The 19,373-nt window shown below is 37.3% G+C and overlaps 1 protein-coding gene across 19 annotated transcripts in view; it reads left to right on the top strand.

Moving 5' to 3' along the window:
* dlg2 (discs, large homolog 2 (Drosophila)) overlaps positions 1–19,373 on the top strand; it is a 278,208-nt gene that overhangs the window by 4,145 nt on the left and 254,690 nt on the right. For all 19 annotated transcript variants that reach the window (XR_010529246.2, XM_065259051.2, XM_073816029.1 and 16 more), the window contains exons 2-3: positions 527–658; positions 18,608–18,765. Coding sequence is in view for 18 of the 19 variants with exons in the window: in XM_065259051.2 (XP_065115123.1) it covers positions 527–658; positions 18,608–18,765 (290 nt within the window). In the remaining variant the exon portion in view is untranslated. The remainder of the gene's footprint in view (positions 1–526; positions 659–18,607; positions 18,766–19,373) is intronic.

Genomic DNA, 19,373 nt, shown 5'->3' with positions numbered 1-19,373 from the left:
TTATCTACATACACCGCGAGTCTCCTTAAGTTGCCGCCATGTTTCTACAGTAGCCCTAAACGGACAAACAGAGCACGTTTCATCCTTACGTGTCTCAGACGACTATGTTTTTGTCCCGTGGCAGCTACCGTAGCTTCACTTTGCATTTTGAAATTGAGCGGTGAGCTATGGACTGATGGTTGCAATTCTCAATCTCAATGATAGATGCCACTAAAAAACCCACACTGGACCTTTAAGTGTACTGTTAGTTACTTTACATAAGCTTCTGCCAAATGCATAAATGTGAAATATAAATCACATTTAGTAGTTAATGTAGTTAACATTTTATATACTTTCAGTTTGTGACTCTCAATGGAAATTAATTTATCTACAATAAGAGTTCCTTTAGTCTTTTCATATTTTGTTCTTCATAATACTGCTTTTAATAAAGTTTATTTATATTAATTTTATATAGCTCCACATTGTTACAGATTGCATTAAAATGTATGCCAGTAACATATTATTGTCATTTTGTTATGTTTTGCAGACACAGCCAGGGCAATACGCCTTCTTGAGGACTATTGCTCAAAACTGAAGAAACCAGAGGAACAACCGCTCAAAACTGCCATCATAAGAGTCATGGGCATCCTTAAAAGCAGTCTTTTCCAGGCTCTTGTAGGTAAGCTTGCTTGAGGATACTAAGAACATCTTTTTTTACTAACCATGCACCTCATTTTTCTTTTATGGGAAAATAGGTCAAAGAAAACAAAGTGAAACTTTTGATTTTAACATACAACATTTTCTGACTTTTGGTTTAAGGGCTAATGTTGTATTTTTTATTTGTTTGCATGCATTTCGTTTGCTGATGTGACATTTGCTCATTCTGTAGTTCTTAAGCAGTGGGCGCGTTTTGCCGCTTTAGGGCTTTTTTCTGAAATAAAGTTATTTTTAACCTTGCTGATGTGGCAGGAGATGTGTTCCTGTTCCACTGTTTTTTTCAGATGTGTTCCATAAGCTCATCTCTGCTAGTTGTTGTCTTTTTCCATGAAACAGAGATATTACATCATGTCCAACAATCTCTCTTGATTGGTTTTACTCCTGTATTCATACCCAAGGTCAAACACAGCCCACATGCTTTTAGCATGCATACATGAACGCTAGAGAATGAATCTGAACCTGAATTCATGTCTATGCAAAATCCTTAGTTCAGTAAAGAGTACAGAGATGAATTTGGTATAAGACATGTAGGCTTATTGCATTGATTCTAGAATTTAATCTACTTAATGAGATGTCTGAGTCTTCACTGAGATCTTAAACCTTATTCTGGTTTTGGTAAAGCAAAGATTCATCCGATAGCACAGCAGCTCATGAATAAGCAGTGCAGTGGTGGCACATGGTCAGATTTCTGTAGTGCAACTGGTTGATCATGGTGCCCGCAACACCAAGGTCATGGGTTCGGCTCCCAGGACATGTAGCATACTGATAACAATGTGTAGATAAAAGCTTCTACCAAATGTGTAAATTTAGTTACATTTTATTTATTTTGAATTTGTGTTTCTCAAAAGATACCTAATTGAAAGCCATTAAGAAAATCATTAATGTATTTGATGGTCAGATCAGCAGGCCATTTTGTCTAACATGTAGCTTGTAGCAGAGTGCCTTTTCTCCTGTTAGTGAAAAGTATGACACCATGAGTTAATGTTAAACATGAAATTATTTTAAACAAATGACAGCATTTTGATGCATTAGATTTGCATTATTCAATGGTTTATTTTTTATTTATTTAACTGCAGCAGCTTTTCATGATCTCTCAAGACAATCAGAACCCTAATACAGCAATAATAACATTAGTCAAATAGTTTCAAATAGTTGTTAAGTTGGCATGTCTATTTTAATATGACACCTGTTGTTTATGTCATTTAATGTCTAAATGGTTCATAGTCAAAGAAAAATAATATTAGATTGCAATCTATTTATAAATAAAATCTGCAATAATACTAATTATAAATAATATAAAATAAATTATACTTTAAGTGAAAAAATTTATTTGAAAAAGCTAAATTCAAATGTTTTTTCCCAATTGTAGTAAATTTTTTAGTTAATTCAACTTTTACTTTGTACAGTGATGGGTTAAAATAACTCAGCATATTTTAGAGTGTTATTTTTATATATTACATTAATAAATCTTTCTTTTAAACTTTTTTATTGTTTTATATAGATTTGTCCTTGCTTAATTTACCATTATACTTGAATCAGGCCCTGTGTGTTTCCGCTCTAGGTTTTAACACTCCAAGAAGTCTGTAGTAAGTTTTATGAAATGGTCATGCATAAAAAATGACATGATATTTTGTATATTTAGAAGCAATATTCTCATCATATCAGCGGGTGCAATTTCTTGAGAGGTGGTTTTGTGATTTGAGATTGAAGAATTGGATCTGGATAGTGTAATATTTGTACGTATATAGATAACTTTTTGTTATCTCATTATCTGTAATGACTTTGTTCCTCTCTGACCTTCAGCTCAACCCACTGATCGTCATCTGTTAACAGAAGATTGTTTTCTAATAAATGGACACTGTGACATAGTCAGGTTTGGTGTCCTTTGACGTCATGTGCATTTTTTGAAATTCATCATAATTGGATATCCTACCACATCAGATCATACGTGTATCTTTAAAATCGTGAGCACATGCAAACAATCATTCAGATCTCTATTGATTGTCAATACAATGCCATTAAAGGTTGAGGTCACTAATGCTTCCTGAAATAGCAGTAATCATCTTAGAAGGCATTACTGTACGAGTAATCTGGACAGTGTGCCATCATGGCGGAGAAGTGCAGTCTATTAACTGCTTAACCTAGTCTCCCATTGACCAGGAAACACATCTTGATCTTGCATGATGTCGAATACAACTAATCTGTTCTACTATTGATCAGTCATTTGCACCTGAAAACATTGAACTCCAATGGTAAGCTCATGCTGTGGTTTGTACCTGTTTTCTACCACTTTTATATTGTGTTATTAAGAAGATATCAAAGAGCAAAGTTTTGCTTATTGCAAGGTATTACATAAGTAATGTAGGATTTGTACTGTGGTTTTTGGTTTTGGAGTGCTTGCTAAAGATTAGTGCAGATGCACGGCAATGTACATTTGAGATGTAAAGGTTATAATAGAAAGACTGTGTTTAGTGCTTATGTTGTATCCCGCTGGGGTCAGGTCAATTTAGGGCCAGTGCGATTTTTTTTTTGTCTGTATTTAGAGTCTATTCTTTTTAAATGAGATTTTCCGGCTAAATATTCTCCATCACAGCTGCCCATCGGAATCCTTTGGATCGTGAGCCAGCGAGTCCTAATCGAGAAACCAACCATAGTCTGCCAATTTGTTCCATAGAGGTTTTTAATGGGTCTCATTTATCACTGTCAACTGAACAAGGTTGGACGCTGCCCTCTTAATAGAAGAGCCATGACGGCGCACTCTTGTTTCAGAGAGACCGTCCCGCGAGGAGTTTTTTCACTACTGCTGCTAAACTGTAATCAGATCAGTTACTCTTGCGGGAGGGGAGTCCCTTATACCAGGGGACGGTCTGAGAAATTTGGATGGTCTCGATTTGAGGAATTGAGCTCCGCTGCTAAAACAATACTAGTCAGCTCTTACCTGCGTTCTAGGGTGTCTGGAGTTTTGTCAAGCTCATCAAAAGTTGATCCGACTACTGCATGAATCTGAACTTTTATTGTGTACATGTCTGTGTGTGTGTACCCTGTAAAAAATGCTGGATTATTTTAAACCCAGCATTGGGTCAGAAAGGGACAAACCTTTGTAATTTAACCTACCTGTAACCCAATGGCTGGGTTTGTCCCTTTTTGACCCAATTCTGACAATAACCCAGCATTTTATAGTGTGTATTTAATGCAGCTATCTGGGTGATTCTTGCGAAATTAGACTTATGAGGTGTCATGAAACATTTTGATAAAAAAGTAAATGCAAAGTAAGAGTATCAAAATAAAAAGCATACAGTTACAAACATCTCTTCATGTACTATTTTGCACATGATTTCGAATGACATCATACAAACCAATTTTGTTGTTTTTTCCACTTTTAAGGGGAAAATTTTCATTACCGCAACGTGTCCATGACTGGATTTGGGTTCTTTGACATGGAAATATTTATAATTAAAAAATCTAAAAATAAAAAGCTTCAGTGCACGTTATACTATAAACATTTACAGTAAAGAAACATGTGGTATTTGGTGATCGTTGGTAAATGTAGAGACAATAATAAGGAATGTAAATGTGTCCAAGACCAATTTTCTCATCCTCCACAACAATTTTCAATCATTGTTTAAGCCCTCAATGAACTAACTTTAAAAAAAAAGTTGTTGTAAGGGACATAATTGACTGTGACACTCAAGATGGCTACAAGGTAAGTAGTTCTTATTTTTTCTCTCCAGATAAAAGTTGAAATTTTGTTTGTCATAGTACCTAGACAACTTTTTAGTTCTCATTACCGAAACATGAGTTTTAAATGCATAAATTGAATGTAATAACATGTTGCGGTAATGATAATTTTTGATAATGATAATCTAAAAAATTTAAATAATTCTATAGGAAATATTTTGTAAATCCTCTAAAAATAATGGTTATAGTAAGTTCAGACCTTAATCTTATACGTGCCAAAAAAATTGGCTTCAAGGGCTTTTTAAAAATTCTAAGGCTGGACACCTTCTAAATCTGGATTTTGTGAGGATCACCCATCTGTGATTTAAAAGTCAAGATGAAATGGCATTCATCATCACCCAGTTTACTTTCAGAACATCATTTATTTCTAAAAGATTTAAAGTCCTTGTCAGCATGAAGCTGTGTGATTGACTTTACTTCCGTATTATTGTGACCTATTTCCAAGTGAAATATCATACTGGAAATAGCGGGCATGGCTTGTGTTTTCCACTGTAAATTGAATGGATATAGAAAAGTAGGCATTTCATTCAGAAATTGATCAGGGTTAATGGATGCTCTGCCTAATCTGTCTAGCTGAAGTCATCAGAGAAGGATCGCCACAAGAGGGTGGAAGTACATTTTCAGATTTTATTTAAAGAGCACAGATGGTCAGATTCACGATTTTACTTTGTTGTGTAAGTGTGTATTACATGTTAACGTTATGCAAAAGGTATATACCCTAAAGTAAACGATGACGTAAGTTATCGTCTCCAACGTAAATATCCGACAAACACACGTACTGTAGGCAACAGTTAACTTCCTGGGATTGATGACGTAGAGAAGACAGACATTATCATAATTCCTCCCGCTTCTGACTCACAGCCTCTAAGTTAAAGGTGACATAGAATGATTGAACGGAGTATTTATCCTTGTTCTGTGATGTGACATGTAGACAACATTTTTTTTGTTTGGGTCTGTAATGCCTTAGAAGCTTCCTAAAAACCTCTCTCAGATAGCTCTATTAGGGTGGGGGATTTTATACAAGTGGTTTTGCACCTATTTGGCTCCCCCTACTGGCTTAACTTGCAATCTCATTAATGATTGGCTGACTTTGCTGCCACTCAAAAAATGTAGCCAATTATTTTAAAGTGGAGGGGCAGTGAGATGCCTGTGATGTCATAAGCATCAGTTTTTCAGATTGGGCCGTTTTCTGGCTGACATTTCTAAAAGAGGAATTACTATGAGACTGAGATGTTTAGCTTGTCTAGCACTTTTTGTATGTTTGTGAATGTGGGTAGACTACCATTATTTAACAAAGACAAGGTAAAATGGTTTATCATTCTCTGTCCCCTTTAACTCCTGTTAGCATTGCATTGTGCGCAAATCTTTCAAAGGAGATTGCTTTTGCTGTTGCTTTGCTCTCTCTCTCTCTCTCTCTCTCTCTCTCTCTCTCTCTCTCTCTCTCTCTCTCTCTCTCTCTCTCTCTCTCTGTCTTTCTCTCACTCCTCTTCGGTCATTCATCTGGTCTTGTTTTGTCATTCTCCTGCAAATGGACATCAGTTAACATGGTGCTGTGAGTCAAGCCTCAAGTTAAGATGTAGGGAGGACTTTTCCAGGTGAGCGATGGTTCTGATAACAGGTCAGTGATGGGCAATATCATTCCTCAGTGAGTTGTCAGAGATAAAGGCACTTTCCAGTTCTAAGCTCAGTGTGCTTTGTGATTAAATTTTAGGAAAACACATTGTCTTGCAAAGGCAGTGTGTAAAGTTGTGTACGAGTTGTATTAATGGAGCTGTAGTTAAGAGCCACAATCATATCAGCGGGATTAAAGTTGTTTGTATAAAAATTTAGTTAATGTTTACATACAAATACATTCTCAGATATGGGTACATGAAAGTACAAAAGTTGTTACTGGGTCAAAAAGTACATACTGGTATCTCAAAGTAACACAGTATCTGTCCCTAAATGATACAGAACCTTTTATAAAGGTACCGTCTCTGTGATAAAAAAAGTACAACTGTTGTGTATGCAATTTTTTTTTTTTAATTAATAAAAAAACCTTAAATAATCAATTTAAAGGGGCAGGACCATGGAAGTGTTTTTTCTGTGGACTTAAATCTGTAGTTAAACAGAAAACTAATTTTATAAAAAAAAAAAACACGCAGCATTATTTGTAACAGGAAACAGAATAGTTACTGTTTTACATTTTTGCACTTGTAGTTTATAGCTTCTTTTATAATTATACTGTTTATTTGAACCAGAAGCTTTGATCATATTTGCTACATGGTTTTGTTGGGTTTACCAACCCATAAGACTTTTGGCATGTAGACGTTCATGTTTATTCGTTCTCATAATTAGAGGTTATATTAAGCCAGTGCTTACAGAAATGGGATGCCACATGCATTTGGGTTGAATACCAGGCTTGGCCACACCTCACAAACAGATGGCTGAATTATTACAAAGACAATGGACCTTCGAGAGAGATATTAATGCTGGCATAAAGATGCAAATGTAATGTGAATATTTCCCTTAGCAAGCCTTTAGCTAAGAAACTCAGAACAAAAACTGCTGAGCCTAACTCTGTTACTCAGACAGTGGGATTCGAAAGAGGAAAATGTTGCCATCTTGTGGAATTTAGTAGAATTAGAATTAAAGGTGTTTTAGGTTGGAAATTTTATTGTTTTTTATCTGCCCAGCTTGCCTGATTTTGTTTTTTTCTAAATCAAAACAGTCTAAGCAAAAGAACACTTTATAAAATATGACTGAAAAAGATTAAGATGTCCTCAAACTTGTTGCATGACAGCATTTGTAATAACCACTGCAACTGCTATAGCAAGTATGGCTATATCAGTAAAACAATTTGTGTTAGGATTAATAGTATTAGTGAATGTCAGAATTATATAGATTATATGCATATAGATGTAAGATCTACAGACATTATTTCTTGGAATTAGAATTTATGTTTTAATAATAATTTGCTATATTGCAAAAAATACGATACCTAACATAGTGTATATATTTTGAAAATAGTGACAGAAGGTTTTTTGTCATTGTAATGCAGTTGTCTGTTTGTCCAGCAGAGGGAGCTCTTTAGTTCTGTAATGTAAGGCTTGAGGAAACATGGAATAAAGAAACAAACTACACTCATATAAATATAAATTAACTTGCTTTAGCTCTTGTGTGAGATCTTTAAGAGCATATGTCACGTTTTTTAATGGCTTGGGTAAGTTTACAGTTACTTAATTATTATTTAATAGTGTATCAGACAACTTTTCAGTATCATGTTTTAGGGCTTTCTTTCTTTCTTTTTTACCCTTTTATGTCAGGATAATATATTAAAGGAGTTCCAAAAGACAAAACTGCTGGCTACTTTAGTTTAGCTGCAACTTCACTGTAAAAAAAATGCAACATGAAGTCTATATAACTTTAGTCAACATATTTTGTTGACATACCTTAGAAAAACAAGTTGAAATTGTATAACTTATATTTTTGTAACTTCAACTTTACAAATTGTGTTGATTTGATATAATTTTTTACAGTATGTAGCTTGAATGGTAGACCATGGTGCTAGCAACACCAAGGCCACGAGTTTGATCCTTTTTTAGCTTGGAAAGCATTGTACGTTTTGGTTGCTAAATGCATAAATATAAAGATGCATGTGTTAATAGAGGTTTATGTATTTAAAAGTTCTTAGTTTGCTTAGGAATCACTTTTCTCCTCCTCACTTTTGACATTGCTTGAGTGTTGTTTTATGATGTAATTACAGTTTAAAGGACAGTCAGTGTGAAAGAACCTCATGAGTCAGATGTGCCATATTCCTTTAACATAAGTAGCATGTGAGATGTGAAGTCTCGGCCTGTCTCCATGGTAACGCAGACTTTCGACTGAAAGTCTTCCAGTGTAATAGTGAGCAGCCTGCGGTTGCTCAAGCAAAAAAGCTTATTTCCACAAGACAAATGAGCAAGGTAGTGATGTAATTCGGTAATCAGGACTAAATTTAGCTAAGCACCAGGCAGGGCGCTGTTAATAATATCCATAACTGCTTATGACTGAGTATCTGACATTTGATGCTGTTCCCTCAACTGTTATAAAAAATTTGTTATGCGCCAATTTTATATACTGCCTTCCAGGAATTTAGAGGGAAGGATGGTTAACTTTTATCAAAGCAATAAACCACTCCAAGATGTAAGAAAGTGAGTTTATCATGGGGAAAAGGTACACTGGGGTACAGACAGGAGTCATTTGCTTTGAACACAGCAATTCAAAGTTGGATAGATATATTTTAAAATCTTTTATAGATTTTATTCAAAGCAAATTACAGTGCATTCGAGAGATACATTTTTTAATGTTTGTTCCCTACACTGTAAAAAAAAATCCTTGTTGCACTTACATTTTTAAGTTTAATCAACCTGAATTTACAATATAAAAAAAAAAGTTGAATTAGCTTAAGCTATTTGAACTTTATTTTAATAATTTATAGCAACTTCTCACTAGTCAAGAAAGTTGAAATTAATTGTAAATTCAAGTTGATTAAACTTACAAATTTAAGTGCAACGAGGGATTTGTATGGTGCATTCACACCAGCCGTGGTAGAGGCGGCAAAAACACGCTATTCGCGCGTAGTTGGACGCTTGAACATTTAAGTTTACTCACTTCATTCGCGCGTAAAATTTTAGTAATTCAAGACATTCACGTGAAAATTCGTGTCATGGGAGGGGCTTCTGCGACTCCGCTCACTTCCTGTAATCACGTCACTACTACGGCAAGGTCCTGATTAGTTAACGAGGTGCGGAAATCTGCCGAAGTTCAGATTTTTTAACTCGCGCGTTTCCAGCGGCAACACTCAATTCGCGCTGAACGCGCATTCCGCGCCATTCGCACCGCGTGTACCGCGCCGCAGGATGCCTAATCACGTCTTTGCATTGACTTTACATGTACATCACTCATGCTTGCCACCTCTGCTGTGTCTGGTGTGAACCCTGCATTACAGTGTAGGAATCAAACCCATGACCTGTGCACTGCTATTGCAATGCTCAAGTCTACCAATTCAAATACAGGCGCACTAGAGAAGAAAAAACAATTCATAGCACTTCAATATTTTGTTTTGACCAAATACGTGTTTTTGCACATGCTCACGACATAAGATCTGGCCTTCAGCTGGTATGAAATGTAATTATTTGCTCCACGGTGGACAAATGTCAGCTATTCAGATTAGTTTGTAAATCTGTTGGTGGCTGGGAGAAATGCAGAATTATCAAAGCCGACGGAGAGAGCCTGCCAAAACCGAGAAGCAAGCTGTTCATCTGTCACATCAGTATCTAGTGTAAAGAGTGGGAGCAATTTACCGACTTGTTCTGGATGAGGACCATTTGCAGTTTGCTGAATGTGAGATGCTAATGATAAATATGTTTGCATCTTTTTACCAAACAAGACTATGAATAGTGAGAAGTTTTTCTTCATACGTTTGACCGTTAAATGTGCAATGTGGAAATCCAATATAATATACGTAACTTTATTATTAGTGACGTATTAACACCTTACATAATGTGTTGTATTGTTTTTATTACCTTAGAATTAGCCGTTTTTATCTACATACACCGCGGGTCTCATTACATTAAAGTCGGTGGCATGTTTCTACAGTGGTCCTAAACAGACAAACTGTTATACAGAATTTGTTTCGTCCCTACGTTGTCTCAGACAATGACAAGTTTCAGGGTTTCCCGCAGAAAATTTGTTAGTTAAGGTGGTAGGGTTGTGCAGGTGGGCGGGCCGGGGGTGTGGCAATCAAAGGGGTGTACGCGTCATGATGAAAATATTTTTATTTAAAACACTCAAATAAGTCGGAGCCGATGGTGTAGTGGGCAGCGCTCCGACATATGGTGCAAACACACTTCTGGCGACCCGAGTTCGAATCCCGGCTCGAGGTCCTTTGCGATCCCATACCCCTCTCTCCACCCTCTACTTTCCTGTCATCTCTCAAAAACTACTGTCTATCAATAAAGCAAAAATGGCCCAAAAAAAAAAAAAAACACTCAGATAAAACTAAATTTTTAAGAAACTATGACAGAAAATGAACACATACTAGATTATTAATGAATTAAATGTTTTATCAACAGGCTAGTTATCCTCCTGACATTGATGGACCATTTCTTTCTCTCATTTCGGCCATGTGGCGTGAGCCCGCTCGCAGTGTGAAGCACTATTCTCCACGCTATTCTCTGAGATGCACCTTTTGTGCAGCAAATTTTTTTTGGGACGACCTTGTTAAGGTGGTAGGGTATCCCATCTTAGGTGGGCCGCCCGAAACTGAAAAGTGCTGCGGGAAACCCTGAGTTTGTCCTGAGCTACTGTAGCTTCTCATTGCGTTTCGAAATTGAGGTTGGTTGCAATTTGCAATCTCACTGCTAGATGTCGCTAAAAACCCACTTTGCACCTTTAAAGGAAAACACCACTGTTTTTCAATATTTTACTATGTTCCTACCTCAACTTGGATTAATTAATACATATCTATCTGTTTTCAATGTGTGCACTTTTAATCTTTGTACAGCGCTTCGTGAATGTGTTAGCATTTAGCCTATCTCCATTCATTCCTATGGCTCCAAACTAAAGTTTTATTTTGTGCCATCAATACTCATGTAACTACTCATGTAACAGTATTTAAATAGGGAAAACATGAGTGTTTGGTTGCTTCTAAATTGGTTGCTAACACATTCCTGAGGCGCTTTTCAAATATTAAAAGTGCACGCATTGAAAAAAGATAGCTATGTATTAATTTGTCTAAGTTGAGGTAAGAACAAGTAAAATATTGAAAAACTGCGTTGTTTTCCTTTAAAGTCACTGGATCTTAGAGGCTGTTTACACTTGGCATTAACATGCGTTTTCGTCGATCGGATCACAAGTGGACGACGTTAATACCAGGTGTAAACGGTGTTCAAAACGTTTTGAACGCGTCCACTTTCGACCACTTGCAACCACATCCAGAGGTAGTCGAAACCACTTTCGATCGGATCGCTTTGGAGTTGCGGAACGCAATGTGGTTGAATGTATTCGAACAGCCATACGCGACCGCCTTCTCTCCGCCCATTTATCTAATCTGAGGTATTAAACACAAGTTTTACGTCTTTTTTGACTTCTGGCGTGAACATACGGTGAACAGCGCTATTTTCAGCTTTTCATTGATAAAACTACTGCGGGTGTTCTCCGTAGTTTCGTTTTGAAAGCGTGAAAGTTGCGCGATCCTATTTCATCAATTGCGCTGAAAATTCAGAGAAAGCTCCAACATACACACGTACAAAACACTGTGCAGCATGTATACTTGCTAAACAAGCAGTGGACTCCGACATAATATTAGGTTGCGTCCATATAAACTCATAATTACTCCCGCTCGCGTTTGAATGACAGCAGAGAGACTTGCCCACCGTCTCACAGACCACCCCCTCACAGTATTCAGGACAGAAGTGGTCGAAAGTGGACAAAAGAGACGGATTTAAATACCAGGTGTAAACGTAATGTGTCTCTCTCGTCCACTTGTGATCCGATCGATGAAAACACATCTTAATACCAAGTGTAAACAGCCTCTTAGCTTGAAGGGACGGTTCACCTAAAAAAAAAACCCTGTCATCATTAACCCACCCTCATGCTGTTTCAAACTTGTGTCTCTTGTTATTCTGTGGAACATAAAAGTGGAAGTTTAGCAAATTTGTGTTTTACAACAGCTCTGTACTGTCCATGTGAGTGATTTTATGAATCATGTTGAATTACAGAGGCGAGAGTCCACGTCAGCAGATGAGGAGTGTGTTGGTATGCAGTGGTGGGTTGCATAAAGAGCAGAAATAATCACTCTCTGGAGAGGAGTGAGATTACGGTCCTGAGCCCACTCCATCCATCCATTACATAAGAGTGAAACAGCTGCCGTCCCTGTGTCTGTGAATTGGTCTGCGCGGGTGAGAAAGGAGTTCATGCATAGGCTGACGTGATTATGAATGTGAATTCTTCTTTTTCCTGGTTGCCTTGGAAACCAAGTGAATAAGTTATTTCCTCCTGTGGTATCGGGTACATGATCTTATCTAACTGAGCCTGTGGTTCTGTTGAAGATGGATCAGCCATTTCTGCTCATCATATCAGTCACTTTTTCTTATTAGATTCAGCATTCACTGACACCATAGTGGATGTACTGTAGGATGTACTGTAGAAGAGTTGAATTCAAGAATTTGCAATCTTTTGAATTTGTTTAAAAGATAAAGTTTTGAAAGCCTTTATTGTCATTGTATGGTATTCTGTGGGTAAGGTCCCACAGAAGTGATCAAGGGTCATGTTTTTGTGTCCCATACAGCTTTAACATAACTGAAGACAATGTACCTTATGTAATAAAATTAGGAGTTCTGCTTTTAAAGGGGACATATCATGAAAATCTGACTTTGTCCATGTTTAAGTGCTATATTTGGGTCATCTGTGCTTGTATTAACCTAGAAAATGTGAAAAAGATCAACCCAGTAACTTAGTTTTGGTAAACCATTCTCTGCAAGCATGTGAAAAAATAAGTAATTGAAATTTGGCTCCCCTTATGATGTCAGAAGGGGATAATACCGCCCCTTAATCTGCACTATCCAACCACAGCACTGCCATTTAGTGCAGCGATCAGCTCATTTGCGTTTTAAAGGACACTATTATAAGTGATCTATATGGTATTTTGAGCTAGAACTTTACATACGTACTCTGGGACACCAAAGAAAGATTTATTTGACATCTTAAAAAAAAAACATGATTGGTTGAATTGTCAGATGAGATCAGTTGAAATATGAACTAAAAACTGTACACCTGGTGCGTGGTGCTAGTGAACTTGCTGCCTGTTGTAGCCCAAACATTTTACATGTGGCTGAGCTGGAAACAACTCAATTAACTAAAACATGGATGACCAAGTGCACTGATGTGCATGTGTGTGAAACCTGATGCCGCTAGATGTTTATGAACCTGGATCACCAAATGATTTTGATCTTTTATAGATGCTATAGTGACAAAGACAAAGTGACAAATCGTTTGCGTCCTTCTCCGACCTCAGCACACATCCACATGATTTAATTTAAATTAATGAATTTTTATGTGAAGTTTAGGAAAAGCAAATCTGAAATCAGATACACAGTGGAATTTTTTTTTCAAAGTTGTGGTCTCTTATTGTTTCGAATTATTAAAATGCTTAAATATTGCAAGTTCAGTCTCCTCACTTGGGCTCCTGTATGAGTAATAAACAGTTTGTGGGCGGTTCATGGGCATGTCTTTGGAGGCTCGACTACTACATTGTTAATTCATTTACAGACGTTTTAGTATTAAGCAACTAACATTACAGTAGAGTACAGAATTTTTGTTTCATGTGTGTGTGTTCCCTGGCATTCAAACATATGACCTCCATCAACTGAGCTACAGGAACACCTTTATACCGGGTGTGCCTCATAAGCCTTGAAATGTGAAGCCTCTGGCTCTTTGATCGCCCCCTGGTGGCTGGCTGCAGTACAAGTCATAAACCCTGCCCTCTCCATTCAAACGAATGGGACTCCGCTGTAAATAAAAAAAAAATTTACACACCCAATAAAAGTTTCCGAAAGATGGTTTTGGTCCTTTCAGTTGTTATCACGCTGATATATGTTCAAGTGTTCGTTATTGTGGTATGTTTCATTTTAGCTTGTAATTTGATGCTGTAGAAACGGGGCGTGTCGTTATGATTGGCATGGTTGAATTGGTCGCGCAAGCGTTTGGGCGGAAGTTTGATACCGCGGCTCCGCCTCTGGCTCCACGGACGATTCCTTCTGCGCGTGCCTTGGCTCCAAACTGACGTTTTTACGTAACATGGCGGCGACCGTGGTCTCACCTACAATGGTGGGAGGCGAAGTCATGTTGTCCATCTTTTTTTACGGTCTATGCTTTATACTCTGTATATGTGCTCCTGCACAGCTCAGTGGAAGAGCATTGTGTTAGCAGCGCAAGGTCACGGGTTTAAACCCAGGCAACACACATAGTGATAAAAATGTACCTTTATTCCCCATTTACACGAACAAAAGACGCAGATATTTCCCTGCGGTTTGGCCGCTCATTTTACACGAAAACCCAGTTTTTATTACAAAAAAAAAACGATTATTTCTAAAACCTCCGGCCAAAATGGAGATTTCTGATAACCCCGGTTATGTGTTGCCGTGTCAACTGGGAGAAACGGGGGGTTTGGGTTCTCAAATGTCACATTATGTGCCATAAAATGCTTAACATAATTTGAGCGCCCTATGTTTGCTGTTTTGAAAGGAACAGGAAGTCACTCGTGTTATTCATTATTAGTGCCAGTTCTGAGGATTTTGATTGGCTTGCATGGCTTTATTCCTCTCCCTACACTGGCACCCATAGGTTTGTCATGGTTATTATGGCGCATGACGGCATATTCATGCGGGTTGATGTAATTTACACGTTTTTTGAAAACGATATATTCCTGAAAACGGAGGCGAGGAAATACTTGTTTCTCTAAATACCCGGCTATGTGTAAATGTGGCCTTAGCTTTGGATAAAAGCATCTGCCAAATGCACAAAAAATATAAACACCTTGAAAACATATTTCCTTTTGTCTAGGGTTTGTTTTTTCTTATTTTCTGTAATTTCTAACACATCAGATCTTTTTGAAAGTGTTATGGATCATGTTGATGAATAAAGCGATCCGACCAGAACTTCTGTCCCCCTGAGTTCAAAAACTGTCCCAGCTGTCCCAGTTCAGCCTTGCAGCCAATCACACATCATCAGACGCCACCTGCTCTGCTCTTATACAAGTAGTGAAAATGCAGCGGGATCGTCTCTGTTATGGTCCCACTGAGGTGATCAAGGGTCATGTTTTTGTGTCCCAAACAGCTTTAACACAACTGAAGACAAAGCTTTTGAATTAATGATCAGCTGTATGTGTGTGTGCTGCGGGGGTGTAAGGTCATTGTCAGTATTGTAGAGAACAGGAGGCCATTGCAAGGATTAATCTGCTTCTCACATGCTGTTAGATCAGGCATCTGGTACTACACACACACACAAACACAGAGAGACACACAATACTTGCCGCTGTTTCAGCGATGACACTTTACACAACATGTCCGTGGAGAACAGAGGACTTTTACCGTCCAGTAAGTTTATTAGAATCGACTGTTGTTTCCGAATTGCTTGTTTGATATAAGTGAGCATTGCTTTTGCTGTGGATTACTTTGATGGTATGTTTTATAACAGTAGTACTAGTCAGACGTCTGTCTCATTGTTAAAAGAGATTGCATTCACCGTTTTTCAGATTGTGGCGCCCACGTTTCTTTAAGAGGTGGGATTTGCATACCCACTTTCAATTTTTCTCTGCACTACAGAGGCAGACAAAACAAAATCACATTGAGTATATTGTTGTTTGATGCCCAAATGCTTGACAACATTGTGTTTGCTTAGTATAACTGATGTGGTTTACTTGCTTAGCCCTGAAATGTTGGAACGACCGGGTGACTGTATACTGTTTTATGTGTGTTTTATTCAAATGTAAATGAATTATCGCTCTTTGAAATAAGCTCCTGCTTCTGTTGTTAGATGGAAAAAAGTTGTTTTGTACCACAGCTTTGAGAAAATTATTGTTTTATAAGGAGCTTTACATACATTACCACATGCAAAGTGCTCATACGGTTCTGTTGGCCAATGCATGCAACTTTCATTGCATGCATTGAGAATTATAAATGGGATTTGATTTTATTCTATTCAATTATATATATATATATATATATATATATATATATATATATATATATATATATATATATATATATATATAATTGAATAGAATAAAGTCATATATATATTTGATCCTGGATCACAAAACCTTTTGTGGCAAGGGTATATTTTTTATCAAAAGCCAAAAATACATTGCATGTGTCAAAATTATCGATTTTTCTTTTGTGCCAAAATCATTAGGATATTATGTAAAGATCATGTTACATGAAGATATATTGAAAATTTCTTATCATAAATATATCAAAACTTTATTTTTGTGAATGGAGGCAGTTGCTTATGACTTCATTTGAAAAGCTTTTTTTTTTTTAGATATTTTCCAATATTTAGTTTTTTGCACCCTCAGATTCCAATTTTTTAAATAGTTGTATCTCAGCCAAATATTTTCATGTTTACTTACATAAATGGGAAGCTTATTTTTGTATGCATCTAAAAAAAAATTGACCCTTATGACTGTTTTGTGGTCCATATTACATATGTAAAAGCAATTTCTTTCATTTTAAATCAGTATTTTAGGTTGGAATTGAAATAAAGTGTATATTTTGATCTTATTTTTTAAACACTTTCTTACCTTTTTTAATTTTCTGTGATGTGGTGCAACATGATCTGTGTGAGTAAATCTTTCAAAGCGTTCATAGATACTGTATGTACAGTATATGTGCTGTGTATGTAATGTGCAGTATTTTATATAAAGTGTTGTGCAAAAGTCTTGAACCAGCACCAGCTTTGATGTTTTATCAATGTTTTAATAACAAAGACGTGAAACTCACCGAGTGGTCAGGGATGTTCACTGGTATGCTCACTCAAAAATCGCTGCAAAAGACGCATTCCAACAGGTTTTATCGTAGTTTTTGCCAACTCCATTGACTTATATAAGATGTGCTGTGAGGTACGGTATTACTCCGCGCCGGGAAATTTGTTTCTATTCTTGCAATTGGCAATGGCGGATTAGCGCCACCGCCTGGGCTGGAGTGTCTATTATTCAAGCTCTCAACGGAAGAATATACGGGTGTGAGGCGTTTTGAAAAATAGGTCCACAAGTTAACAACGAATGCTAAAACAGCTGTTGGAAAGCATCTTTTGCAGCAATTTTTGTGTGAGCATATCAGTGAACACCCCTGACCACTCGGTGAGTTTCACGTCTTTGTAAACGAAAGTTTAATGCATTTTAGGAAGGATTGTTCCAGTGCACCATTAAACCCATTGTAGAGGTGTGAGACGAAACACAAACATCCGAAAATTCTCAGGGCAGCCGCATATGTCGAAATTTCAGTCAAAACCGTTCTATTTCACCATAAACAATCTGAAAACAGGGCTTTAAGTGTAAAATACCGAACTTGTCCTTTAAGTTTGGAAAAAGTTGGGTAAGTGCGCCACCTAGTGGTTAATAGCGGAAAAACAAATTGCCGGAAAAACACGTAATTGGCAGGAAACGTTTTCTCTTAATTGACGAGTTAACTTGTCAATGGTGTGAAAAGAGTTAAATCGATTTTTCACAAAAAAAAAAAATGAAACATATGTCATCATTTACTCATGTTGTTACAAACCTGTATAAATGTATTGTTCTGCTGAATACCAAGCATTAAGACTTTTTATAGTGGTTTTTGATTTATGGGATGTTATTTTGAGTGTTTGGTTATGGGATTATTTCCATATAGGCAATGCAATTTCATAGATGCTTCTTTATCCCCTCTCTACAAGCCAGCACTTAACTGTAGCATTTGTCATAGCATATGGCAACTGGATTCAAAGCATTGCTGCTTTTACCGACCACGCATTGTGTCGTAATGTAACCGTTGCTTTTTGGATTAAGACAACAGAGCACTACAGATGGTCCCTGTGAATGCTTGCACTCCAGTTTAAATATTTGGCTACCTTCACCGTCTCTGTTAAGCATCTCTTGAGGCAGAACGGGTGAGAGCGTTGACCCACAATCTCTCCTGACCTCATTTAACACTGAGTATCATAATGGTTTGTGTGCCTTGTCTTGAAATTAGAAGTGTATAAAGAAACGGGAGTACAAGAGTGCTTAAAAGTGCTTAAAAGTTAATGTCTAAATGAGGTCCACTTTTTTGATTTTGACTTGCAGGTTCAGTCTACAGATTGGCTTTCCTTACATGGTTTGACCCAGAAACATGAATACATTTTTATTGTGACAGCCGCTCAATTTTCCAGCTTTTTTGTTACTGAACTCGTGTGTGTTTACATATTATTTTTCTCTGTCTATACAGGATTCATTTAGATGCCAAGGCATCAATCAAATAAATTGCCGTCATTTAATTTGATCTCCCTCCAGTGAGAGATTATGCTGTTTTTAATCCCAAAGCCTATTTCAACATGTGTGGAAACTACTAGCGGGTATTGAAAAGACATTTACTGTGTTCTCTATGGATGCCTCATTTATCTCCTCCTGTCTCTGCAGATATCCAGGAGTTTTATGAAGTGACCCTGCTGAACTCTCAGAAGAGCTGTGAGCAGAAGCTTGTGGAGGTTGTTCACATGGCCGAGCAGTGGGAACACACTGCCACCAACTCCAACTCTCCCACCGGGGGTCTTCAGCCAACCTCCACACCACCAGAGGTGAATCACCAATGCACATTCATGCACACAGACCCCTGGTTCTAATCTGGAAATTATATTTTAGTGACATATTTTTGAGAGGATTCCTCCAAAATGTGATCTTAATTTTTCCTGCTGGGGTTTTATTGTTAATTCACTCCATTAAATCCCTGTACAAAATATCTGAGGGTGATATTAGCGAGGGAGTGCCACCACAGGGGAACAATTTATGTCTGACAGGTTGATCATCAACTTTGGGTTAGATTGTTCTGCTAAAAATCTAAGGAGGCAAATAGACATGAGAAAATTGTTGACATCATTAAGAGGTACCGTATTTTCCGCACTATAAGGCGCACTTAAAAGCCTTTAATTTTCTCAAAAAAATGACAGTGTGCCTTGTAATCCAGAGCGCCTTATATATGAATCAAGGCAAACTCCGGGTCAATTTCAAAATGTTCCGGCCGGCTTGCGCGAGGACGCTTCCGCGGATTTTCAGAAGGCTTAATAAAGTTTGACTTTATCTGACATTCCCTTTAGCACAGCTCCATCTAGTGGATGCATAACACAAACCCAGTCAAACGTTTGACTGCAGTATCTTTTATTCTATGCGCCTTATAACCTGGTGCGCC

The sequence above is a fragment of the Paramisgurnus dabryanus genome, chromosome 10, assembly GCF_030506205.2.
Source record: "Paramisgurnus dabryanus chromosome 10, PD_genome_1.1, whole genome shotgun sequence".
NCBI lineage: Eukaryota > Metazoa > Chordata > Actinopteri > Cypriniformes > Cobitidae > Paramisgurnus > Paramisgurnus dabryanus.
This window is presented reverse-complemented; position numbering and strand designations above follow the sequence as displayed.